Source organism: Taudactylus pleione, unplaced genomic scaffold (genome assembly GCF_031769625.1).
Source record: "Taudactylus pleione unplaced genomic scaffold, aTauple2 ptg001327l, whole genome shotgun sequence".
Taxonomy (NCBI): domain Eukaryota; kingdom Metazoa; phylum Chordata; class Amphibia; order Anura; family Myobatrachidae; genus Taudactylus; species Taudactylus pleione.
In genome coordinates this window covers 201,161-227,853 of record NW_028285727.1, presented here as the reverse complement: position 1 = coordinate 227,853, position 26,693 = coordinate 201,161, and the positions used below count along the sequence as shown (strand labels likewise).

Genomic DNA, 26,693 nt, shown 5'->3' with positions numbered 1-26,693 from the left:
TGTTAGTTTATGAGTGCACATCAGTATGAATATCATATACTTCAACACCACCCAACTTTCTTGTACTGAGTGCCATTATGCCATATAGCGCAAGATGCCTGACGTGACTGAGTAGCTCCAAGGTGAGTAGCATACTGTATTTTTCTTTCAAATTTGTATCTTAGTCACACTCTACCAGAGACTCTAGAATGTGACTTTAGTCAGGAATTGGTTTTACACACATCCAAAGTCGCAGATGAAGCATAACGGAACTTGCTGAGGAAAAGCCACGGCTGCTCGCATCGGAGCCCTTTTTATACGGATTCAGAATGGGACATGCACAGATGTACAAATGTCACAAGCCCCAGTGGTTTGTGTGTGCTAGCTCTTCAGTTTTGTCACTCCCAGTTTTATTTATGTGACAGATGCACATTTAGAGCGAAAAAAAAAGATCCTCAGTGGGGAACTGGCGTGTCAAGAAGGGCTATTTGGTGCTACTGAAGCTACAATATAAAAGGACACATTTTGTACCTTTCCTGTCTCGGGAGAGAATGTATTATTGATCAGATACTTTGTGAGAGTCCCACACAAAGAACTACCAATGTTCTTCTACTGTGGGTGCAAAACAGTATCATATACAAAAGCCTTGATTGGGTCTTGCACTAATTTTAATAATTTCATCAACCATAATAATCTAATCCATAATGATGTCATTGTTAATAGACCAAAGATTGTAAACAATTATTCAGATTGCTGGGACCCACGAGCTCAACATTTTTGACTTTTCAGCAATTGGTTTGACCAACCAGATAATTACACGATTTCAAATGGAATTTATCACTAATGCACAGCCATTATCAAAACCGGATGTAATACATTTTATTGACTGTATTGAAAATTTCCATAGCATGTTTGTTTTTGTTTTCTTAAAGATGCTAAATTGTTGCTAGTATTAATGGTGAATGGTGGGTCAGTGAGATTAAAAGCTTAAGCCTTTTCTATGCCTGCTTTGAAACATTACAGGAAATCCATTGCTTCATACCTTCAAAACCTCCTGGTTATGGGCATCATTACTTGGGGTGGGATACATCAATGCCAAAAATGTTGGAGTTTTGACCGCATTTTCCATATACACCAAACTTTGGAAAGCGAAAATTTTCAGAGCTTAGACCCGATAAGCAACTCCTTATATAGATGACGTTGCCTAATAGAAGCCTATAGGCTTCTTTCTGAGCTTTCCCCGGGAGGAAGCTAATCTAATTCCTCCCTGGGTCCCCCGCTGCTCCACACATGAGCTAGCTGATGGCTGCACATGCACAGAAGGACTCCCAGGTCATAAACCTGGAAGTTCTTGTATAGCAAAGGACAGCTCTTACCGGCCAAGCGATTTTAGCTGCAGTTGTACAAGCATATGGCGTTACTAAATCTCTTTATGCTTGAGATCAATGGTGGGATGCATCGCATGCAAAATGCGATGCTCGATGCATTCCACCCTAAATCATGTAACTGCATTGCTCCCATCCTATCTGTAATTAAAATATTGTAATTCAATGTATAAAATGTGTTTTATGTACCAAATTGCTTAATGTAAATTGAATAAATAGGCCCCTAAACAGTAAGAAAACAAGAGCCAGCATCGCTTTAAATTCATTGTAACAAGTTTACTCATGGGGGTTTTGCCTGTAAGAGTTTGTTTATTTTTGAATAGTGCTTTTAATCTCTCTTGGAACCTCTGCAGCCATATTTATAATTATGTTGGTAAAATTTATCTTCAGAAATTGCCTGCTTACTTAGCACAGTCACCAAAAAAGATCGTAGGTGATCAAAGTCAGTTAGCCAAGGCAGTGGTTGGTGACACCCAGTGCTCTGTACTCACCTTGTCACCCCTCCTGTCATGCGCACTTAATCTACCACCGCTGCTCTACGATACCATCCGAGGGGGTGACTCCAAAATAGCAGAGCAACACTGCTAGTTTGGTGTGACCCACTCGTATGGTGTCACTCGTTGTGGCCCGCATTCCCCTAGTGACAGCTCTGAGCCAAAGCGATCCTTACGAACAGGGCAGATTTAGCAAAACTTTTAAAAATTAAATCTGGAGTTGTTGCCTATAGCACCCAATCACATTCCAGCTATCATTTTAACTAATACACTGTTGAAAATGAGAGATAATCTTTTATATGGGCATTCACTGTAACTTTTTTAAGACGTTTTAGTAAATCTGCTCCTAATAGTTTGATTGTGGTTTTATTCTAAACTAACAGATTTTTGCTGAAGATGATCATGGCTGTCACTTTCTGTGCCTCATATGGTGCATTTCCGACCATTGGTGACGCCTCTTCACAAATCACTTTTGACCTGAATTAATTGTGTTTTCTAATTGTTGAGTGACAGGAGAACTATTAAACTTTTTAGGCCTATTGACCCTTTACCAGCTGTCTAAGATGTAACTTCAGGACATGGTCAGAACAAGTCCTGTCCTCAAGAGACATCCAGTACTAACTATTACTAGTGATGTGTCAAAATAGTATCTGGGAAGAAAACATGATGATGATGATTTATGCATAATCCAATCCCTTACCATAAATCATTCACCAGAAACCATTCAAATGTAGGTTGTAACATTTCTGGAAAACTGCAGCTAGCATGACCTTGGGATAGAGGAGTATGCTGGAGAGGAGCACAACTCTGGTTTTGATATTAAATTAAAATTCCCACCAAAAATAAGTCTCCGACTGAAATCCTTTCAACTAATTCATCATTTTGGTAATGATTAAGGCATGTGTGTTTGTAAAGCTGACAGGAACCTTATCAAGTCATCCGTCTAAGGAAAAAATATCTATCATTATTTCTGGATGTATATAAAGCCTGATTGGAGTATGCTGTGCAAAACTGCTAATAATGCCAGTGGTTTGTATAATCCCTTCTATACATAGTGGAAATCCATATGTTATCAATGCAGGATTTCCCCATTTTTAAAGTCTGAGTCCTCTAAAAAGATAACACACCTAGTAATAATGGAAGAGATCTTTAGTTGGCTAGCTATGTACAATTTGTTCCCAGTATTTATAATCTGAACATTGAAAGGGTCATGTACACAGCATAGTAAAGAGGAAGGAAAAAATAAAAACTTGTGACTTCCAAGGGCCAGATGTACTAAGCTCCTAACTGTCATTTTTCAAACACTGCCTGCAACATGGCAGGAGCTGATTGGTTGGTAGTTTATCTCTCTCCAGAGCCTAGTACATCTAGCCCTACAGACAGTCCAAACACAGAAAATAGGGCTTGCCATAAATGACACCTACTGTATTCATGGTGGGTACAAAAAGGTACTGGGTAGACCACCTCTAATGATAGAATACCTATTGTATGGTGTACAATCTCCTTTGTCACCTTACAATGTCAGTTATAATATTCTATATGAACCCAACCCTCTTCACATCAGTAGGTCATGGGAAAGGGACCGGAAAACCCACAACCTAAAGTTACACTGGTAAGTCAAGCTTTGGTTTCAGGTAAGTGTCGGCAAACTATTTGACAGAAGAGAATGTAATTATTGTTAAAGTAGACACTCAAACACAAGAGCAAAACTGTTAAAATTGTGGATCCATTTACAAGACACTTTTTACCAGGTCTTATTGTTTTATAAATAAACAGTAAGGTAATGTATGAGTTAATTTATCATCTTTTTGCATAATACGCTTCTGAAAAAAATACAAAAATTCAGACAGAAATAGCTTTGTAACTCAATAGACTTGCAGGGCCTTTGGCAGATCTATGCATGAAATAGAGAAATGAATTCCCCATTTCTGCACACCTGAAAATGTTATATAGTAGCAACTAAAATTGGTGTTTATTCATTTTCCAGTTTCAGAAGCAGAGCATGTTGTCAACATTGGAGAATTATTTTGCAACCCTGTTGGGGCCAAACATTCCATTGTGTCTCTGGAAGGTCATCGTCTTGGTCTACTTGTTAGGCCATTACTCTGGCAGAAGCTATGTTAAGTGTTGTGACCAGGGGTGGCTCCTACCCTCTTTCATGAGGGGAGGACCGGTGCATGCGCTCAAACACTGGCTTCTAGGGACTGCATTGGCTTCAGCCCCTAGAAACCGGGGTAGGAGCAGGGACTTCCTACAGGAAGCACATTCTGTTAATTGCAGCCCGTACTGGCAGTCCCAGGGGGAGAAAAAAAATACCACCTGGGACTGCCTGTCCTGAGTGTAATTGACAGATAGTGCTTCCAGTGGGAAGCCATTGCCAGAGTGAAGCCAGTGCACAAAATCACTGGGGGTGGAAGCATTATGGGGTGGGACATGGCCGTAACTAGGGTAGTGCGACCAGTGCCATAAAAAACATTCCTCATCTATCCATTATGCAGTGTTGGAGAAGTCCATTCTCATGGAACATCACAATTGTTAATAGAGCCCTTAGTCATACAGATATTAGTAACAGTTATGCATAGTCTGCCTGCTTGCTGACTGCTTTTTGTAAGGATGCAGAATAGTCAATAAGTTTGTATTGAGACTTTACACCTGAGAAGCACTAGTCCAGCTTCGTCATTTCTTCAACTTGCCCATTGTCGAATTTGTAGGAGGCCTGCATGGTGTTCATAAACAGAGCAATATCTGCCTTTGTAGGTAAATATTCAAATATATAATTTAATCTGGACTTCTCAAGGGATCTGTCCTGCCTCCTCCAGATCTAAGTTTCTATTTGAATGTGGTGAGATTTTGGTTTGGGCCTGTGTGGCCACCTTTCACCTTTGCTGGATATTTCTTTGCCAATGGCTTTGTTGTGTTGGGAGATATTTATGGTGTAACTGATCGAGATCACATGTAATCTCTGCAGAAAACCATCTGCCACACCTCCTAAAGTGGCAGTCCTGTCAAAAGGAAATTAAAGTAATGTGTAACATCATGGTATATAGGGAATAGGTTCCAATTTGATGGAACCAGTGTGATTTTGTCACTATAACTGCTATATTTCAAGTGACCATTTGTTTTAAGGCGGTTTTGCCTTAAAACAAATTGCCACTTGGAACCAGAGTGATTTCAGCAATATAGCCACAGAATTTCATCAAATCAGAACCCCATCTACGTATACCATGTGTTATAACCAGAATTAGGTGCTAGTAACCTTAAATTGTCTTTGAAACCTTATTTGCTAATTTTCAAATGTATTACATTTTTCATTTTCCCAATGGGTTAAGATATAAAATGCAGTCCTAACAGATCTGCCTATACATTTCGGATATTTAAGGAAAACACTATTAGACGAGCTGCCAGGTGGAATCTAGATATTATAGTGAATTTTGTTCAAATGTGTTACAAAAATTGACCAAGATTCACACAAAGTCCAAGCCCTTGATCTAAATGTTTACCTCTATTTTATTGAACAAATGTTGCAAATGGACAGGAGTTCCTATTTTACTGGAACTCCATATAGTACATACCTTAGATAAAAATCTTTGAACAAAATGTGTTTTATCATTAAAACTTCAAAGCATTCCTGTTGTCTACTGCAAGGTCAGGTCACCTAAAATTCAGTTTTGTACTGCCATTAAACTCCAACTTAAATGCTGTGGGTGTTTTTTTTTTTTTTTTTTTTCTTCTTTTCTTTTCTTCTTTTTGTAGGCTTAGAATTCATTATATAGATCAGTAAGCCGTAGTTATCCATGCAGGCACAGTCTGAGATTATAGAAAATAAATATGGAATTTTCATCTCCCCATATTGATGATTAAAATAAATGTAAATACACTGTATTCGTATTTTGTTAGTGTTTAAATATAGTTATTTTTTATTGATGGATGCTTGAAGAATTTCTGGGCCACTTGTCAGTAGAGCAATCTTTACCGTAAAGAGTCCATGTTGTGGAACTTAAAACTTGTGGGTGCAAATTGGTCATGAACATGTATTTATTCAGCAGCAATGCCACATACCACACAACTGATTGCTATATGTGTTGCCAGCTTTACTGATCTTGCAGGGTTCCTAGCAGTCCATAGTCTAGTTCTTGGAGCGTTGCAGTAGTGTTGCTTGTTTCCTAAAGTTGCTGCTCCATTTTCTTGCGTTTACTCGTTAAGGAATCCTTGGCGACCTCCAATGACCTCTCTGATGTGATGAAAAATGCAATTAACCACATGTCAAATGTTTGTGCTGACATGCAGCTGCACTGGAGTTTGTACTTGCATTTTTTTTTTTTTTTTACCAAAAGATAACGCCAGTGGGTATAAGGCCTAGACATTTTTAAATTGTGAATGTTCTAAAGGCAGTGAGTAACACTCCTCTTTCTTTACACTAACCTCTGTGCTTAATTGTGACTAACACAGGGAAAAGTACTTGCTAGACATGCAATTGTGTTATCCCTCTGTGAAAGTAGAGAACAAATTATGCTGGGCCTTATCTGAGTCACGTTTGTGTGCCAGACAGAGCCGATATGTTGGTCTACTGGGATCAGTATGATTAGTGTGGGAAGGGGGGGATTAGGGTTAGGCACCACCAAGGGAGGGTTAGGAGGGGAGGGTTAGGATACTTACCACCCGGTGTCAGGATCTCTTCCTGTCGTGCTTCCAGTCGGCTGAACAGCCGCTGTTATTTCCATCCCATCCCCTCCCAGGACACCCTGCCACAAGAGCAGGGACTGCAAGGGATGCTGCACGTGTAGCGTTACCGGAGGTGCAGTGCGCTAACTGTACAGGGGCTGGTCTCTCATGGCTCACATATCGCCTCATGAAGAAAAAGTAAGAGGCTGGCGGGGGCAGAGACAGGGAGGAGTAGAAGGATGGACAGAGGAAGGGGACATCCAATCCTGATCTCATCGGGGACCTGCTCTGTTAAGCCAGTGCCCACCCCTGCTTTGCGCTTTGGCGGCACATACCGCACCACCCTAGTTGTGGCTATGCATACACAATAACGGACAGACTTTTTTTTATTATACAAAAAGCAAAGATCATTACTCTGGGAAATCTCAGCCAAACCCTTCTCCATGTGGTGCTGACAGGCTAATTAGGGATCAATCCAGCTTGGATTCCAAAGTCCTACAAATGTAGAAATAATAAAGTTAACATGAAGTGATTAACTCCTGATTTACCCAAATCTGTTGTGTTATCATTGTGGAACCTGCTGCTTTGATGCTGTCAGAATAAAAAGTGGCAATGATTTTTAAGCTGAACTATTGTTTCTACATTTGACAGAAAATTTTCTTGCCCTTAAATCCCAAGTCCTAAAACATATGTCTAAAGCTGGTTACACACTTATCAATATATTGTTTGTTCTATCGACGAATGATATATTGCGAGTCCATTGGAGGGTGTGTACACCCGATATTTCTGTGAACAACAACATTCAGACATATCAGGTTGGCCCTGCATATATCTTTTAAATATCAGTATGGGCGACCCGCCAACCACCCTACACTGGCCACAGGCACTTCCGACACTGACACCCAGGGTCTGCCTGGCCCACAGGGGTACAGGGGAAATCCCCGTAGGGCCCCACCCCCTCCTCTAGGGTTGGAGTAGGCTCATGGATGAACTTGGGTGCTTGATTTGCTTCTATAGAAATTACACTAAGATTAGCCCTACTGCCAATTAAAGTGGGTGGTGCTCACAAACTCCTGCCACCTCTCTTGGGCCCTGTTCTTTGTATGCCCTCTCTAATGGTTGGCCAAGTCCATCTGTTTTTGGCTGGCCACACCCCCTCTGGTGGCAGGTCACAACACTTAAGCTTGGGCCCCACCACTGAATTCCCTGGTGGGCCCTTCATGCCCCAGTCCGACACTGCTGACTTCACAACTGGACAGGCAAATTTAAATGCCCATCCAGTTGTGATGTCAAGCCAGACCTGTTGAGCTGGTACGTGTATAGCTTAGAAATCGGCGGATTGGTCTGCTAACCAGTCATTAAAGTGTGTACCCAGCATTCGCATCCAGAAATACCCAAATGGCTGAACAGGTATGATTAATTTTTTTTTAGGGCAGACCTTCATGTTGCTTGAAAAGAAGACTCAGTAACTATCTATGTATTAGACTTAAATCAATCCATTGAAACAACATGTATTAGAAGCAAATTTTACATGTGTTTTAGTTTGAATGTCCATTATGGCAGTTCAGTTCTGGGCACTGTTGGTTTGCAATGTGTGGACGCACACATTACCATAGCTCAACATTGCCAATTTTCTGCACACTTCCATGGGGTGGGACGCAAAATCTGCACAGTTAGTGGTTGTGATGTGCCATTCCGGAATGCACATCGCGGTTATCGCTGAGAACAGAATTGCCCAGAAAGTCTCCGGCTTTAGTCTCTGTTAACTGGAAAACACACCCTCCTCCCCCTCCCCCCTCACAGCACCCCTGCATGTTACATTGTATTATTAAATTCTCAGGAAATGTCAATCTTTCTAAGTAACTGTACAAGAAATGAAGAATCAAGTTTGATCACCACAAGCAATACATTTTAACTACAGGTAGAACAGGATAATTGAAATTCTCTGTGTTGGAAATGTCTTTCTGTTTGATGGCAAATATTTTCTTAAAGGAACAAAACCTAGCATGGCCAACATTTCTTCACATAGCTATTGAATGCTGAGCTGAACCTGTTCCTTTAAATATATTCAAACCTTATTTTAATTTTTTTGTTTGTTTGTTTGTTTTTTTGGGGGGGGGGCTTTGGCTGTATGCAATATACTGTGATTAATTTTAACTCCTAAACACACACAAACAAGCAGAAATGACACTAGCATATTATACACTAATCTGTAATGCAAATACTGAGCATGTCACCTGAAGATCACTTTCCAAGAGTAACAAAGGCGAGAATTTAATTTGCCAGCATAATGTATATAATGTGAATATGGAAGGCAAGTTATTGCCATGAATACTGGTCTTGTTCTATGTATTGGAGCAGTAGCATATGGGCCATACATCACCTTCCTGGTTGGCTTTGTTGGCACCTTGTCACATTCTTGTGGGCTACAGGAATTCATTGTTCTTGTTTGAACTGATAAGAACAAAAAAGGGTTTTCTGCCTCAGACCTTGGGAAAGGCAGAGGGGGTGGAGTATTGACATGGAGTAGAGGGCTGCACTTTCCCAAGCTTTGCACACTGCATTCTTCTATAGCAGGGAGCAGCACTGACCTTAGGTGTACAGATCACAGCTTTATGCTGTCTAGAAGGAAATCATAGTCCGTCTGGTTATGGGGAAATGATCTCCGTCTCTGCATACAGGCATTAGCCTTCTGTAACGCTTCCTTTATCTACCTGGCTTGCAGTCTTTTACCTCAATACTAACAGGGTTGGTATATTAAACTATTCTAATGCTTGGTTAAACCATGCAAATAACACAAGAAATATATTGAACACTGTAGCACTCATCCGTTTCATTAGTTAGGGTTTGTGAGAATGACTTGTTTGCGACTGTTTAGGGCATCTTTTTCGGTTACTGGATCAGTGTCTCGCATGCTCACCTGTTGTTGCACATGGTACTAACACTATTTATACGTAAATCTTACAGGAAGCAAAGTGGAATGGTAAGGTCTCTATAAAGCAGCCTTCTCTTATATTCTGTGTCATTGTTTATTCCTTCTTGTAGCCCTCTGACCCATTGACCTGTGACCCCTGTTCCTTCCTGCTTTATTGTCAGATCTGTTTGTTATAGCTTTTAGCTCTTGTTTAAAATGCCTGTTGATGTGTTATTACTGTTGTGTCCCTTTCTTTGATTTAAATATATTGTTTTAATTTTATACAGAGATTAAGATTGTGTGTGGAGACATTTTGAAGGTAAGAGGATCTTCAAATGTGGCCCCTGAAGTGTATCATGTTTCCTATCACTGATTCATAAACCCTAATAAGCAGTCATTTTTATTACAAATAAAACAACCAAATAATTCATTACATTTAGACAGTATTCACTTGATTGAAGCACTTTTAGCTGCACTTACATCTGTGACCCAAGTGATTTGGGTAAGCATTGCCAGTGTTTCTTATCTGGACAACACAATCTTATGGTGCATACACACGGTCAGATCTGTCAGACCAATGATGAACTTGCAAACGATAAACTATTTTAACAACTATTTCATGAACTACGAACTATTTTTGACAGTATTAAAGTTAATGAAAATGGGACAAGTCTGACTTCAAACACATCAGATGTCAGATATCGTTATCTGACAAATGGGAACGAGCATCATTCATCGTTGCAGGGACACGCGTCAGATTTTCTTTCAGATATGAACGATTTTTTAAAAAGTTATTGTACAAATCTGAAGGAAAATCTGACCGTGTGTATGCACCAGAAGTTTAACTATCCAGAAAAAAAGGCAAATCTGGTCTGGCACTGTCACATATTACCATGGGCATCTTGGGGGACTTCCCTATCAGGTGCACTTTTCACATACTGTAGATGCTCTGTTTTGGAGGACAGGTTGTTGAAGAGAAATTCAGGTGTACAGGTTAAGTCTCCCATATCCAAATATTCAGAAATACGGAATATTCCGAAATACTCCAAATATTCCAAATTTTTTTGGGGCATGACTGAGATAATGAAACCTTTGAATTTTTTTTTTTTTTATGGTTCAATGTACACAAACTTTGTCTAAGGCACAAATTATTAAAAAATTTGAATAAAATTACCCTCAGGCTTTGTGTATAGGGTGTATATGAAACATAACTGAATTTCATGTTTGAGCCACAAAATTATTGGAAATATTGTATAAAATTACCTGCAGGCTGTGTGTATAAGGTGTATATAACACATAAATGTATTGTGTGTATATTTAGGTCCCATTTCCAAGATATTTCATTATGATATGCAAATATTCCAAAATACGGAATATTCAATTATCCAAAATACCCCTGGTCCCAAGCATTTTGGATATTGGAGACTCCACCTGTACCATATTCTCTCCATTTCCTTAGTTGAAAGTGGTCCAGTGGATACTAAATGTTTCTAAGATTTTATATTTTACCGCTGGTTACAGCTTTTCAGCCTATTTTAATAGTTTCTTAGATTTTTTTTACTGATGAAACTCTGGGTCTCATTCAGACCCGGTTGCAAGCGCTGATGCGCTCGCAACCGGGTCGATGGTTAGCCCTGCACACGCGCAAGCCCCGGAGCAAGAGAGAAACTCTCTCGCTCCGAGGCTCGCTACCAAAGGGGCGGCTGTCGATGTTTATCGACAGCTCGCCCCGTTTGGTAGGCGGGTCAGGGGGGGTGGCTGAACAAACTGAGGCGTTCCTTTCAGAACGCATGCAGTTTGTGGGCGGCCGCACTGACATCAGTGATGTCAGTGGGGAGCTTCCTGCTCAAACAGAGCAGGAAGCTCCCTGGGGCTTGCGGTTGACGAGACCCAACCTTAGGGTCTCGTCGCGATGGTCTTGACCATCGCGACCATCACCCTGGTCGCTAGCTAAGCTGTGGGTGGTAACCCACAGCTTAGCTTGCGACCAAGAGGCCGCACTAAAAAAAAAGAAGCGCCCGCCCTCATTCAGAGAGAGCGATCGCTTCTTGCGACCGTCTCTGATTGGAAATGCACTAACCAGCTATTTGTCTTCTCATATGTATTTATTATTAAGGAATTAGAAACACTTCACTTGTACATTGGCGGGCTACAATAATTTGTGACATGACATCTGAAGACAACTAATTGTTCCAAGGATTCTTTAGGTGTAGGTTGTACATTTTTTGTGCAAGTAGCTATTGCCTGTTTATTTATTTAATTTTTATAATTGAAACTAGACTTTGAACGAATGATTGCAAATTCTCTAATTTTATGGTTCCCAAACTGTGCCGTGGCACCCTGGGGTGCCTCAGGAAACTTGCAGGGGTGCCTCAGGTTGGTGGTTTAGCACAAAATCTAATTATTTATAGTCCATGTAATGTAAATATGTGGCCAAACAGAAGGACAAACCTGTCTACTAAACTGAACCTAAGGATGACAGGTAAGCACAATTTACTTATTTATTTTTTCTGAATTTCTCAATGAGAATTTTTTTTTCTTAGGGGTGCCATGAAAACAATTGATACTCTAGGGCGCCGTGATTCAAAAAAGTTTGGGAACCTCTGCTCTAATCCAATTTAAAAATGCATATTCGCGGTACTCGTAGCGGAGGTTTGCAAATTGACTGCCAGATGCGATGTGAGAGAAGTGCATGAAAAAGTGGGGAGAACATCCTGGATCACTCAAAATTGATAATTTTGTTAGCAGGACCGTATAGAATGCTGTTTATGGGCATTAGGAAAATACAGAATTATTTTAAATGGTGTCAAATGGCTGATTTTGGGCTTTTTTTTTTTTTTTTTTTTTTTTAAATGATAAAGCAAACTTTTTTTTAGTTTAATCTCAAACAGATGAAATGAAAAATGCAAAGTAGGAACAAAGGTGATTTTAGGGTACTTTGAGGGCATTTGAAAAATGTTTAAAAAAAATGATATAAAATATTTCAATTTAAAAAAAAATCTAATTAAATTTGGGGTGCCTAAACTAATGACTTTTGGGGTGATTCGAGGCCATTTTTTTTTTTTAACCCCAAAAAATGACATGTAATTATAGGACTAATTAAGCTAATTGGAAACTTTCAATTGCATAAATAGTCTTTTTTTTTTTCAAGGGGTTCCGCAGTGTGTCTCGACATTTTAACCTTTAAAATACAGATTTTCCTTTCCATCTCTTACACTCAGGGAGGTGTGCCAATGGAAGAATGTGAATTCACTGACTGGTTCAGTGCAAGTTGCTGATTGGATTGCAAAATGAAAAAAAGCAACTGTTACCTCGCAATTCGCACCTAATTGGATTGACCCCTTTGTGTCAATTAAGCTAGGTACACACTGATAGATATATCTATAGTGTATCGCCGGGTCTGTGCAGCAAACATGTCTGTGAATGACGTTGTTCAGACATATCTGATGGTCGCCATATCTGAAAGCTATATCTGCCATCTACTGGTGTGTACGGACAACCCGGCATTCGTCCGTACACATGCTGCGGCACCCGATGGTGATTGACAGCTCAACTGGCTAGGCGATTTAAATGCCCGCCCATTTGAGCTGTCAAGCTTGGCACATCGGGCAGACAAATTAGGTAGTGTGTATACACTTACCAATCGACCTAGTGTGTACCCAGCTTCCGGGTAAGAATTGCCAAATAAATCTACTCTGATTCTAGATGTGAAAATTGTCAGAGGGTTTATTTATTTTTTATTGCCCCTATGTATTCTCTACCAAAACAATGACAACCTGATAAGTGACTGCCTTAAACTGGGTACACACTGCACAGATATATCTACAGATGATGGTTGTTCAATACACACTGAACAACCATCATCTGTGTGTTGGAGGGGGGCTGGTCCCGCTGGCTGGTTGGCATGTCGCGCCCCCCTCCCCACGGCTGCTGTAAGTGTACGGGCAGTCTGTTGACCACCCGTACACACAGCACAATGCTCCAATATATCTGCAGCTATATTGGACGTCTGCTGTGCTGCACACATATGATATGTCTGTGAACAACGTTGTTCAGAAATATTGTCGGCTGTGCTGCACAGCCGATGGCAGATATATCTGCAGATAGATCGCCCGTACACAGCACGATGGACAGAACAAGCCAACCGCCCGTAAACTTGAACCGTAGTCTGCAGGGAGGGGGTCGCAGCGGGACCAGCCCCCGGCCAGCAAGGCACACAGCCAGATGACAGATGATTGTTGATCAGTGTATGAACAACCATCATCTGCAGATATATCTGTGCAGTGTGTACCCACCTTAAATTCTTAAAGTTCATAATCCTAATTTCCAATGCCTTTTCTTTCTGACAGATGTACTTTACATTTAGTAGGAGGACCAATGAACTACTGTGTTTTTAATGAAAAATCTTATAAACGTTGGTTACTAATACAATGAAGATTATGGTCTTAAAAGTTTAAAACTAAACATTCTGTTGCTGTTACATAATGTAGTAAAATTCATGATTAGAAAAGCCTACATTTCACAAGGATGAATCATCCCAGTTACCTGGGAAAGATGAGCGGCACAAAATCATCAGGTATTTTCCTTAATTATATGGATGCCTTGCAATAATCCCTTATTTTTACAAAATTGTTAATATTAGGAGAACAAAGTTCAACCTTGGGGGTCCTCTTTTATTAACCACATGAAAACAAACACATCGTACATTTTTTTTTTTTATTATTCATCCAGACTTTATTCAATAATAAACTGGTGTCGGTCATGAATTACTCCACCCTAAATATCACCTTTGGTTATTTAAATCCCTCAAGTGAGTATTTCAATGTGATGAAGGGGTGATGATCTCAGTTACTGGACAATTCATCCTGGTGGAATTTCATCCAAAGAGACCAGGCAAATCTTTAATCACTGCTGTGGTTTTAATACTTCTAGTTAACAAAAGCTACTATATTAATAAATAGTAATTGCTCTTAAAATTATGAGGCTAAAGGTACTAGCTGTTATTTTTACATTAACTTTTTTAAAAGGTTGCCTAATCAACAAGTCCACAAGCCGTACTTGAAAATTTACTTGAGGCTAAAGGCCCCCATACACTAGCCACCGGATCCTGAGATTGGAAATGACGACCGGCGGCCATCGATGTTCCGCGATCCGTCGGAGGATCGGTGAAATTATACATGTCAAATTTCACAGATTTGCGAATCATGATCATATTTTGATCGTGATTGGCAAATCAGGGAAATCCAACATGTTGGATTTCAGCAAACCTCCAACCCGGCATCGCAGGAACACCGCATTGCGACAATCCGTTGCTAGTGTATGGGGGCCATTAGGCTACAATGGCAATTATTGGTTTTAAGATTGATCACTTAAGCTGCATACACACACCGATTTTGTTACCAACGGTTTTCTGTCAGATTATCTGTCAGATTTTTTGAAGTGTAATGAACGACTTTTGTAACTTCCCTTAATGAAAATCGTTCAGTTGGTCAGTCAGAATGAACTGCAAACAGGAACGCGCATGAACGATAATCGTTCATTGTTATAAGTCAGGAACTGAACGATTTTTTCAACGATAACGACGTCATAGTTAAATTGTTCAAAAAATCGTTACGTGTATGCACCTTTTAAGGTTCATACACGCGTAACAATTTTGTAACCAACGATTATCTGTCAGATTTTCTCTTTTTAAAGTGTGATTTTTTTGAAGTGTAATGAGCGATTTTTACAATGATGAACGAAAATTGTTCCTTCCCTTAATGAAAATCGTTATGTTGATCAGTGTGAAATGAACTACAAACGGGAGCGCACTTGAACGATTTTCGTTCATTGTTATAAGTCAGGAACTGAACGATTTTTTGGACAATTGAACGATAACGACGTACTTATAGTTAAATCGTTAAAATCTTTGCGTGTGTACGCACCTTTAGAAATCCATGGCTTACTTTATGCTGCCAATAAATGCCTGGGATGAATATGAAGTCTCACTACGCAGATGAGTGTTGCAGTTCTCACTGAAATGCCAAACAATTGCATGACTATATGCGTAACCGCTCATTCCATTCAAGTCAACAGATGTAATTAAATTAGGGCAACCAGTACATTATTTGTGATGGATTAACGTAGTACTGGCTCCTTCTTCTTCTTTTTTTTTTTTTTTTTTTGTTGGTATCCTTTTTAATTTTTATAACTAGTGGAAATGAGTAAAATTATTTTTTTAAATCGCTAAAATTTGTGTCTGAAGTCCTTGTTCAGATTTGGAAGCCACCATAAACTTTATCATTTTGTCACTTTTTAGGTGAGTACTGCCACCTTTTGTTTCCATAGAAAATAAGGACTGAGGTCAACCACAAGAAATGGTTGTGCTTCAGATATTACATATCGTCTGCTGCAAAATGGGCTATCGATGATTGACAGCCACTGGCAATCAAAAAGTCACTCAGAAAGTTTGTCCCTAATATTGTCTTAATTGGTTGATGAAAGCCTTAAGACGTGATTGGATAACTCTATGAAATCATAACTAAATGCAGTAGGCTATGTATATGTGTTTTTGTTTGCATCTCAAGTTTCAGGACAGTGGTTTTTGCTTTGAAAAAGGCATAAGTCCCATTTATAAGAGTCAGTGTTTTTAAAATAAAATTGGCGCTCATAGATGATCCAGCAATTTCAGTATCTTCCTGTTCATTCACAATGTAATATTCACATAAAGGGGCCTATGTATCAAAGATTTATGAGAGGTATAATTGTAAGAGATAAATCGCAACCAATCAGCTTCTAATTTACATTTTATAGGCTGTTTTTTGAAAAATGATAGGAGCTGATTGGTTAATACTTTTTCTCTCAGTTTTATCTCTCATCAAGTTTTGATACATAGGCCCCATAGTGTTCTCTGGAACACAGCTGTTTCTGCAATTAAATTAACTTGCTAAATATGTTCCAAAAAATACAACAAATATCGTATCCAGGGGATTTCAGGTGAATATTTCTGAACACAAGTTCTCAAACTCAGTCCTCAGCACCCCAAACAGTCCATGTTTTCCCAAGTATCCTCACAGAATCACAGGTGAAATAATTAGCTTCACCTGTGGATCTTTTAAAATGTGTCGGTGAGTAATGACTATACCAGTGCACCTGCAATACGTGAACTGTGGGGGTCCTAAGGACCGAGTTTGAGAACCACTGGTTTTAGAACGAGATAAAGAAAAAAAAAAAAAAAAAACCTTTACGTTTTGCCACATAACTAATGTTTTCAAGTAAATGGAACCTAATTGGCTTTTAAAATATTAGATTTGTTTCCTGATGTCATAGCCCCCTACTTTAAGACACATTTGCAACCACTTTTCTATACAACCATGCCAGCCCACTCACTACCTTATGCTAATGCAAATATGCGGCAGTCATGGGCGTCTTAAGAGATGGGGAAAGCACACGGGCCCCCTCCTCTCTTTCTGGCAGCCGACTGATGCAGTGAGTGTGCCCAGAGTCTACTGTGCATATGCAGATCGTCCGCGCCATTTCCCCGGCGATTTCCTCACTGCATATGTGCAAAACACCAGAAAATGGCAATGGCGGCCATTTTCCGGCATTGTGTGCAGCGCTGAGACACCCAACCTCTGAGAGGTACGTTTTCGAGAATAAGGGTGCAGGGTGGGCAGAATATGGGTGCAAGGTGTGCGGTGCGGGCGCCCCCCCTGGACCCAGGGACCCGTGTGCACTGCACACTCGGCCACCAGAGGCGGATCTATAATGGTTGCAATGTATGATGATTATCCATGTGTGCATGCAGAAGGCATAAAAAAACATACTGCTGTTCTATCTATAGCTGCAGCTATCATTAATATTGGGACTTGCCCCACCCCATGTTGGGTACAAAAGATCCATCTGAAACAGTGTCCCATTTCCTTCCACAGGCTACGAAGGCGCACAGAAGTCAGCTTACATGCCTGCCCTACTGCCATGGCACTCCCACAGGATGGATCAGTCCTGTGCAATCAGAAATTTCACGCAGAGTGCAATCTCCATTCACTAGCAAATGCATTGTCCAGTGCATGCGCAGTCAGCAATTGCTTTCTAGAGTGTATGCGCATCTGCGAGAGAGGTCTGCATTTCCAAATGCGTCCAACTCAAAATCGGGCACTGTGTGTGTTTTTGTGAAATGCACAAATGAAATCTTGAAGAAAAAAAAAAAATTGGGTCTTTAATCTCCTGTTTTCCTTATTCTTCTGTAAAATATAATATTTTATATCCGTTTTTTCAGTCCAGCCTACTGTAATTGGAAATTCAAAGAAATAGTCCATCCCTAAAGACTTTTTTGTTACTGATTAAATGTTTACAGTTACTGCCTATAGGTCCTGAATCGTTGGTAAAAAAAAAATAAAAAAAAGTCCTCATTGTATACATATTATGAAAACAGTCATACATGCCTCACCCACTTCCATTTAGAGATGTGCAGTTTGGTTTTGAAAACTGACCACACACGAACTCTGGGGTCCGAGTTGAACAGAGTCCCGGCTCGGGTCTGCTGTAAGTTCGGAACTCTGATTTAAAAAAACAAATCTTGAGTGTGGATTGCATGTAAACAGGTCCAAATGATAAGATTTCAGCAGGTTTTTTTTATCAATTTTAAAGAACAGAAAAGGGCCAAAACCAATACATGGGGGGTCTGCGCACATCTCTACTTCCATTTAATATGAAAAACATAAGTGCTTTTTAGGCTATAGTTTTGCAATGATGAATTTTAAAATTTCAATGTTGACCTATTTCTGTAATTGTTCACAAGCTTGTATAATGCGAATATAGGTGTCCGTATGAGTTTGCTCAAGGGGGATGTAGTTATGAGAGGTCTCAATCCCGAAAGCGGAATCTCTGTTTGGGATTTAACATAGGCACCGAAATACCGACGCCTAAATTAATCCAGACGCCGGAATGCCGAGGACCTCAGCCCGAACGAAGGTAAGTCCGGGGCGCCCTTGGCGTTAGCCGCAGGGGGCGAGGGTTAGGATTAGACACTCTAGCGGGGTTAGGGATAGCTTTGGGGGGGGGGGGGATTAGGGTTAGGCACCACTAAGGGGGAGGGTTAGGGTTAGGCACCACTAAAGGAGGGTTAGGGGGGTACAGCGGAGGGTTAGAATGCTTACCTGACCCAGTCAGGATCTCTTGTCGGGATTTGAACTGGCGGCTAAACAGCCGCCCGCAATTCAATCCCATTCCGCTCAAGGTTTTGGACATTTCTCCATTTCATGGCGTAGAGCTGGATATTTCAGTGGGTAAAATGCTCAGACGTTAACACTTTGACTGCTGCAGAGTTATGCAATATGTAGTGGTCAGTTAACATTTAATTGTTTTTACATGCGAGTCTGTTGGTACAAAAAATTGCAATCCTCATGCTGTATTGTATAACTGTAGATATTTATATTTCCTCAGCCTTGGTGGTGCCAAGAATCAAGTGCTTGCTGCATCTGTTTTCTCTCTTGGTACATACAACATATATAGTTTTCAGTGTTTTAGGGTGACCTATCTGTTGCTGTAATACCAGCTGACGACTGTTTATCGTATCACGTCCCTAAGCCATACAGATCATTGGGTATGGGCTTGGAGGGGGGTTCCCATGCTTGGGGAAAAAAAAGCCTCAGTTTCTCCTGTGCGACACACAGGCAGTGTTTCACTGCTCTCTGCTGGAGAAGCTATGAGGTAGTACAGCAATTAGGAGCTGCCAAAAGCACAGGTGTAGCTCCTGCACTGACCAGCTGAAGGCCCCTCTAAGGACAAGTCAGAGTGTAGACTTGTAAACATTCGCTGAAGATGCAACCTTTTTGTTTGCCAAAAACAATTATGGTTTTATATTAACCATCTGTAGCCAGCCACAGTAAATGCCAGTCTTGGAAGTAAAAGGGTAAATAGAGTCTCATGGTACAACTTTCTGCGTTATTCTGTCTGGAATGTTTGTTCCCCAGCACTGTCAACCAAATTATTGTAAAGGAAAATACCGTTCTTCTAGGCATACACTGCATATGCACATGATGCTTGTTTTACACCTGGAAGGAAGAACCTGTCCCTAATTAAAGCAGTTTGATGCTGCAGACTATTTGATATTCTGACTTGTTATACGATTGATACACTGCTTACTCTGTCATTTTGCACTGATCACAATATATTGTGTAATATTTTCCATGTCCTCGTGGTTTAAAGAGAGCAAAAATAAAAAAAACTTAAGTCATGTAACTACATTGAGCTGTATTCACAAAAGTCTGAGGCTAGGAACCTGATCATTTTTACAGTATGGATTCTGATATCTTTCTGTTGAGAAACAACTTAATAGGTATAAATCATGGGAAAGGTAACCCTACAACAACATGAAATTGCTATTATACCACATGCCTTTTTAAATGAGTTATTGCTAGGCTTTGGGAAAGTGTGTTTATTTTAGAGTGGTTTACCAAAAGTATGCAAGTGGTTACAAAAATGTAGACTGCTAACGATGGGAGGTACAACTTGTGTATTCTAAAATCCATTCACAAATGTTGGACAGAGGTTTTTTGGATCACTAGGAATATGTTACAAAAAAAAACAAACATTTCAATGACTCTATTCAGCATGTTTTTTTTTTTTTACCTACATATTTACTGGCTATAAAATGTGTGTGTGTGTGTGTGTGTGTGTGTGTATATAATTTTTTTATTTTTATATTAAGGGACAAATTGTTCTCACTCAAAGTACACTGGTCACTTTATTTTCCTATGAATTGCTGTGGTGTCCAAATACCAAAGGATACCAGCATTAAAAACTTTATGTAGTCACTTAGAGGTTTGTTATATATTATTTGACTAAGGGGCCTATTCATCAAAGGCTGCATGGCCTCCGATAATGAAGTATTGGACTCGCTGCGAGGGATACTTAAGTATCCAACTCGCAGCGGGGGGAAAAGTGTCACCGGAGCAATTCATCATTGCTCCGGTGAGGGGACAACTGCTCCAAAAAGCAGTTGTCTCCTCGGTTAGTATCGCAGCTACTTCTGTAGCTGCGTTACCTGCTCCCAGTCGTCTCGGCTATGCATGCGTGACCTCAGGTCACACATGCTCAAAGCCACAGGAGAGCTGGTGAGGAGGCGGCGAAGGGATCCGCTCGAATCCCTCTTTGCATCCCCGGAACTCCTTCTCATAGGAAGGAGCGGAGATCTGAGATCAAGCGCCGTTTGAAGATGGCACTTGTTCTTGGCAGCAAACTCCGAAAACTTTCAGTTTTCGGAGTTTGCTGACTACCCCTCAAGATGAATGGTCCGGTAACTTAAATATGCGGAAACTAGCATTTCTGCATGGTTACCGGGCCATTTATCGTTTGATGAATAGGCCCCTAAATCATATAACATTGTGATGAAGGCTATATGGAGTCTTCCTGGAGGCTAAGAACATCCAAATGTATATGAGGGTCACAATGGAGGTAGCATACATCTTGCAAGCTACATATATTGTTTAATATATTTTAATCCTAGCTGTGGCTCCTGATAAAGCTTCCGCCTTTTACTACACAGGCATATAACATACCGAATGCAGACCGTGACAGAGAGCCATGTCTAGGTAAATCCTGTGATAATGCTAGAACAAGCAGCAGCAAGGCATGTCTTGTTTCAGCTGCCTCTGTCAGTTGGCATTAGACCATGGTTTGTATCTGCATAGCCAAGAACATTGTAAATAATGTGTCAGGTAGTGCCAGGTGAGGATCCAGGGTTGGTTAATGTATACAGGTCCATGAGCGAAGATTCGGATGGAGAATAACTACCCACGAGGTTACATGATATTTTTGTTAGTCCAACACTGGGCTGCAGCACATTACATACTGTGGTGTGTGTAAAATATATAGACACTCTGGGGGTCTATTCATGGAGCAATGAAAGGCCCTTTATCAGTGATAGGACTTTTCACTGCTTCCTCCTATTCACAGAAAGGGTTACCGTGGAGAAATCTAAGATTTCTCCAGCGGTGCCCCAGCTCTGTGTCAAGATCACTTCTTCATACACTAGTATGGGGAGATGGACTCATAGAAGCTCAGAAAGCAAGCTTTCAGAGCCTCCTATGTGGAGCTAAGCAGGGAAGACTGCTGTCTTCATGCCTTCTCTCCGCTCTCCTTGCCCCCTGTTGCTACAGCAGCCAATCAAAGGAGCCCAGTGCCAAGTCATCAACTGCTGGCTGCCTGATGCCACTGTGGCCCCTCTCACTGCTCTACCCCCCGCCTCTGCCATAGTAAGGGGACCCGACATATGCATATGTCTGGTCACCGCCTATTAACTGCCGCCGCTATGTCAGGTGTGACCAGTTATATACATATGCTGGGTCACCACCTCTTAACTAGAGATGAGTGGTAACACCAAACCGCTCATCTCTACAGTGCCCACTGCCCCCCACTCCCCCTCGCACTGCCTGCTGTCCCCCATTCGTACTGCCCCACACGCCGCAGCAGCACTGAAGTGAGGTGACCCGACGGTCGGTGCATGCGCAGAATGGGACAGCCTTACTGAAAGCAGAGGACCGCAGAAGAAGTCTGTATCGCTGGATACCGGATCACATTGCAGGATGGGTAAGTATACATGAATTGCTACTTAAACAAGCTATATATTGCATCAAAATTATGCAATATATAGTGAAAAGTAACAATTCCAAAATGCAAATCTTCATGAATAGACCCCTCTGTTGTCCTTCGACAGTTGCAATTAAATGTACAAAACCGATAAAGGATTGCAGGTTAAAGGTATTCGAGCCAGTATCAAAGTTCATTTTCGAATTGACCACCATGTTTGAGATTTCAGAACCATCTGTTTCCTCAAATGTAAAGTTTGAACGTCAGTGTTCACAACTCATGTTGAAGTGTAAAAGGGTACCTTGTTTGCCCGTTTGAGCTTTAGTGACCACATTTAGGAGCCTATTTATCCATCTTCTTTTCTTTTTACTAAAATAATGTGAATACGGGTATTTTTCATACTCTAAATGTTTTAGTATCACTTAAATGTATCAAAGGGCTTTTGGAGCAGTTTTGTAAAGTGCTCCAAGCCCTTAAATTCGCATATTTTAGTAAGCAGATCACATTTCCCATAGTCAGGGCCGCAACTAGGGGAGGGAATGGAGGTGCACATGCACCGGGTGCACTGCTACATCCGGCACCAGTGTCCTCCAGCCCGGCACCACAGGGAGACTCCAAGCCGGATGCCCGCTGAGATTTTATTACCAGTGGGCGCCCGGCTCCTTCCCTGCAGCACCGCGCTATCCGGAGGCTGGAGTTATCTCGTGAAATCCAGCTTCTGGCTCTCCCCACAGGTACTATGGGAGACACATCATGACGTCTCTCCCATAGTTCTGAGGAGCCGCCGGGCGGACACAACGGCAGCAGACACAGGAGCGGGGTTTAAGGTAAGTATTTTTTTTGTTGTTTTGTGTGTGTAAGCGGCACTACGGGGGCATTACCAGGGGACACTACATGACATTACCAGGGGGCTCTACATGGGCTCCACAGGGGCATTGCCAGGGGGCTCCACAGGGGCATTGCCAGGGGGCACCACAGGGGCATTGCCAGGGGGCACCACAGGGGCATTGCCAGGGGGCACCACAGGGGCATTGCCAGGGGGCACCACAGGGGCATTGCCAGGGGGCACCACAGGGGCATTGCCAGGGGGCACCACAGGGGCATTGCCAGGGGGCACCACAGGGGCATTGCCAGGGGGCACCACAGGGGCATTGCCAGGGGGCACCACAGGGGCATTACTATATGGGGACTACAGGGGCATTACTATGGGGGCATTACTATGGGGAAATTACCATATGGCCACTAGTACAGGGGCATTAATATGGGGCATTAACTCAGCAGGCATTACTACAGGTGCACTGCTGAAGGGGGCATTACTATGGGGGAATTACCAGGGGGGGGGGGGCACCAAATTACTGTTTTGCCCTGGGTGCCAAATACCCTAGTTTCGGCCCTGCCATAGTTGTAATGAAAAATGGGATTTGTTTCAAATTTACCAAAAGGAATTGTGAAAAAATACCGGGAGGGAGCCCTGAAATAATGATGATATCTGGAGATTGAGTTAATGAGGATTCCCCCCCCCACATATCCCGTACTTCAGCTCAGCCTTTCTTGCCTGCTGACAGAGCTTCTGTGATCAGCTATGTGTGTCTAATAGACCGCAGGCTGTTCACAGCTAAAAAATAAAAATCCCACACTTTCCTCCATTCAGATGATCGAAGCCCGTTCATCTGATCGATAAATTGAGAAGCTGTGAAGTCTGGGTGGCATCCTCAGTCTGAACGGGGGTAAATGTAAGCTGGAAGGGGGGGTAGCAGTTGGCACAGGCTCAAGGTGCCTACACAATAGACTCTGTGCTCAAGATTCGATATCGTGAGTGATTTCCCTTGAACTCTCCCCGGCAGCTCCCAGGCACTCCAGGACACGATATGGTGCTAATATGTGTCCAATCTGACCAACGACCTATCTGCAGAAAATCGTATAGGAGATCGGCAAATCTTTCTTGCAGTAGGCAAGATCTGAAGATGCGATGTACGACCCACAGGTACGCGCTTCGTAATCGTGAGTGGACACTCACAATTTGGACATATTTTACATGATTTGTCGTTCCGATGCGTAGAAATCGGGCGAATCGTGTAAAATATCGTCTAGTGTGTAGGCACCTTTAGTCTCAGGGTAGTTTTTGCAAAAAATAATCTGACAAGTGCGGGTAGAGGATTTGCAAAGAGAGAGCATTCATTCAAACACTGGGCCTGTTTCTGTAAGGATCGTAATTGCAAGGCTGTGCACAGGCTATAGATATATGATGTATGCACGCGGGCAGCAATTGCGATCCTTTGCAGATATGGTAATGCAGCAGTAGGCATCACGCCTCCTGTGCATTACTTAACCAAGCTGCAGCGTTCAATACAGCATCTATTAATCTGCGTACCATCGGCCGGTTTTGGTGACCCATAGGGTCCCGCAGTCGGCCACCTCAGTTTACAGGAATAGGCCAGGAAATCTCCTCCAATGGATATCCTGGCCTCTTCCTTCCCCCAACAGTGGCGACACATCTCCATTTCGGGTAACTGAGGCTGTTGCTGTCCCCAAACGGCAGTAGTCTGTCAATCACTGACAGTCTGCAGCCAGTTTGCAAGCGTACTCGCAGACACGTTCTGCACATGTGCAGAACGTGTCTGGCACCTCCGCAGATTCCCAAACATCGGGAATCTGCGTCCAGCAGTGCACTAGCATACACAGCTGAATCAGGCCCACTCTCCCTGCATGCTATATTTGATACATCCTTGTAATGCATTCTAATAATAATGCAATGCAAATCCCATCGGTACCGGAGATGCGGATTGTGATAAATGTGCCCCATAATATTAATGCCTTAAAAAATGTTCACAGTTTACGTTCGCTGCTCACATGGAAAGATGTTGGTCTGTTGACGGGTTGCCCATATACACACAGCAGATGCACCAGTATGTGTTCCAGATATTTTGGCAAGGCCAACTTGATATGTCTGTGAATTACATTGTTGAGACATATCTGGTGTACACACCCGCTGATGCACTACCGATTATATCGTTCGTCGATCGAACGATCTCTTGACAAGTGTGTCCCATACCTTAAAGTTTACCAATGTATTGCGAGTTTTCAAACTTTACAAATTATTTGAGAGCCTGTTTTAAACATCTCTCATTTTATTTTATCTGCTAGTTCTAACTACAAATAGTGTGCCCTCTCTTTTTCCAAGGGGAAGCCGACGGACGGAATCCCGACTGTCTAATCTCTGCAAGGGTTAAATGATAGGCGTTGAGATCCCGACGCCTGTCATTCTACCTACACCGGGAGCACGGCATCCCGATCGAAGGCAAGCCGGTGCGCGGACAGCCGCGCGGGGGGGAGCAGGGTTAGGGGCTCCCGGGGGGGACTTAGGGTTAGGCAGCCCCCAGGAGGGTTAGGGTTAGGCAGTCCCCCCGGGAGACTTGGGTTTAGGCACTTGGGGGGTTAGGGTAAGGCACCCCTAAGGGAGGGGGGGTTAGGATAGTTCATACTTACCATTAGCGCAGTTGGGATCTTCACTGGTGCCGGGCTTCCTCTATCAGGATTTGAATCGCCGGCCGTGCTGCCGGCGTTAAGTCATACCTATTTCCAAGGTTAATCCATATTTTGCCTTTTCCATCAATGCCCTTTATCATAAAGGCAAGTGTACATTGCTTCTTGGCAGTGTTGGACTGGTTAATAGTAAGGTATGTATATAAGATTCACGGCAAGATAGATTTGCCGTGTCGCTGTTTAGCTATCCAGGGCTACTTCTGCAGACTCAGTGAATGCTCCTCTGCTATGCAAGGTTTTTCTTCTCCTCATGTGCAGCTTATCACATGCGTGTTGAGCTTTGACCTAAAGTGGATTTTGCATAGCCACTCGGGGTTCACAAGTCACTCATAGACAGGTATAGGGTAAAGCCATATCAAGATGACTTTACCAATGATTAAAAGCAAAGCTTTTAGTCACTTGTTAAATAATGACATGTCTTCGCCCCATAGATATCTGTGGGAACACTGGTAAGCATCAGAGCACCGCAGAAAGAGGTTTTCTTAACTTAAGAGTCCTTTAATGAAGTATATCTGGTAATTCTTATTTTAGCAATATATGTGTTTGAGTTGTATGGTAAGATCTACATTATAACTATGTGACCATCTTGTTGCGTTTTTTATGTTCTTTTGTCCATATCTCTGCCATACATGTTAATAGCACCCAAGTGTATTAAAACCTGGAAAATACTAAAAAAAAAAAAAAAAATTAAAAAAAAAAATCCATTTTTTATTTTAAGCAAAGTAATTTTTATATTTTATCATTATCATCTGGGCAGTAATGGGTTTTTTTAATTATATTTGCAATTTGCTGCTTTGAATTCTTCTTCCATGTGAACTAAGCCTTGTGGACGTATTACATTAAGGTTGTAGCTTTTACCAAAACCTTAATGTGCAATGACCTTACAGTACCTTTTCATGGTATTTTCTGTATTCATTCCTGAAATTCCATGGCAGTTTTGTGCCACATAAAATATATTGCTGAGCTGCACATACATGCAGTTTGTACTGTCTAGTATTTGTTTATAATGTGGTTTGAAACTGATGTAAAACTAAACATGCCTTGCTATATCTTCATGGAACTGAGCCAAGATACATTTTCATTCAGACTTTGGGGATTCTTGCCCTGTAGATTTCTGTGTGCTACTCTAATTTGTGATGTCAGCCT

At 41.7% G+C, this 26,693-nt stretch overlaps 1 protein-coding gene across 4 annotated transcripts in view; it reads left to right on the top strand.

Annotated features, from left to right (window-relative positions):
- Nucleotides 1–26,693, top strand: part of HMGA2 (high mobility group AT-hook 2) — a 126,631-nt gene that overhangs the window by 38,445 nt on the left and 61,493 nt on the right. Inside the window, exon 4 of one of the 4 annotated variants that reach the window (XM_088463147.1) lies at nucleotides 9,722–9,753. The exons of the other annotated variants lie outside the window; for them this stretch is intronic. Within the exon in view, the coding sequence (XP_088319273.1) occupies nucleotides 9,722–9,751 (30 nt within the window). The 3' untranslated portion in view covers nucleotides 9,752–9,753. The remainder of the gene's footprint in view (nucleotides 1–9,721; nucleotides 9,754–26,693) is intronic. 4 annotated transcript variants of the gene reach the window in all.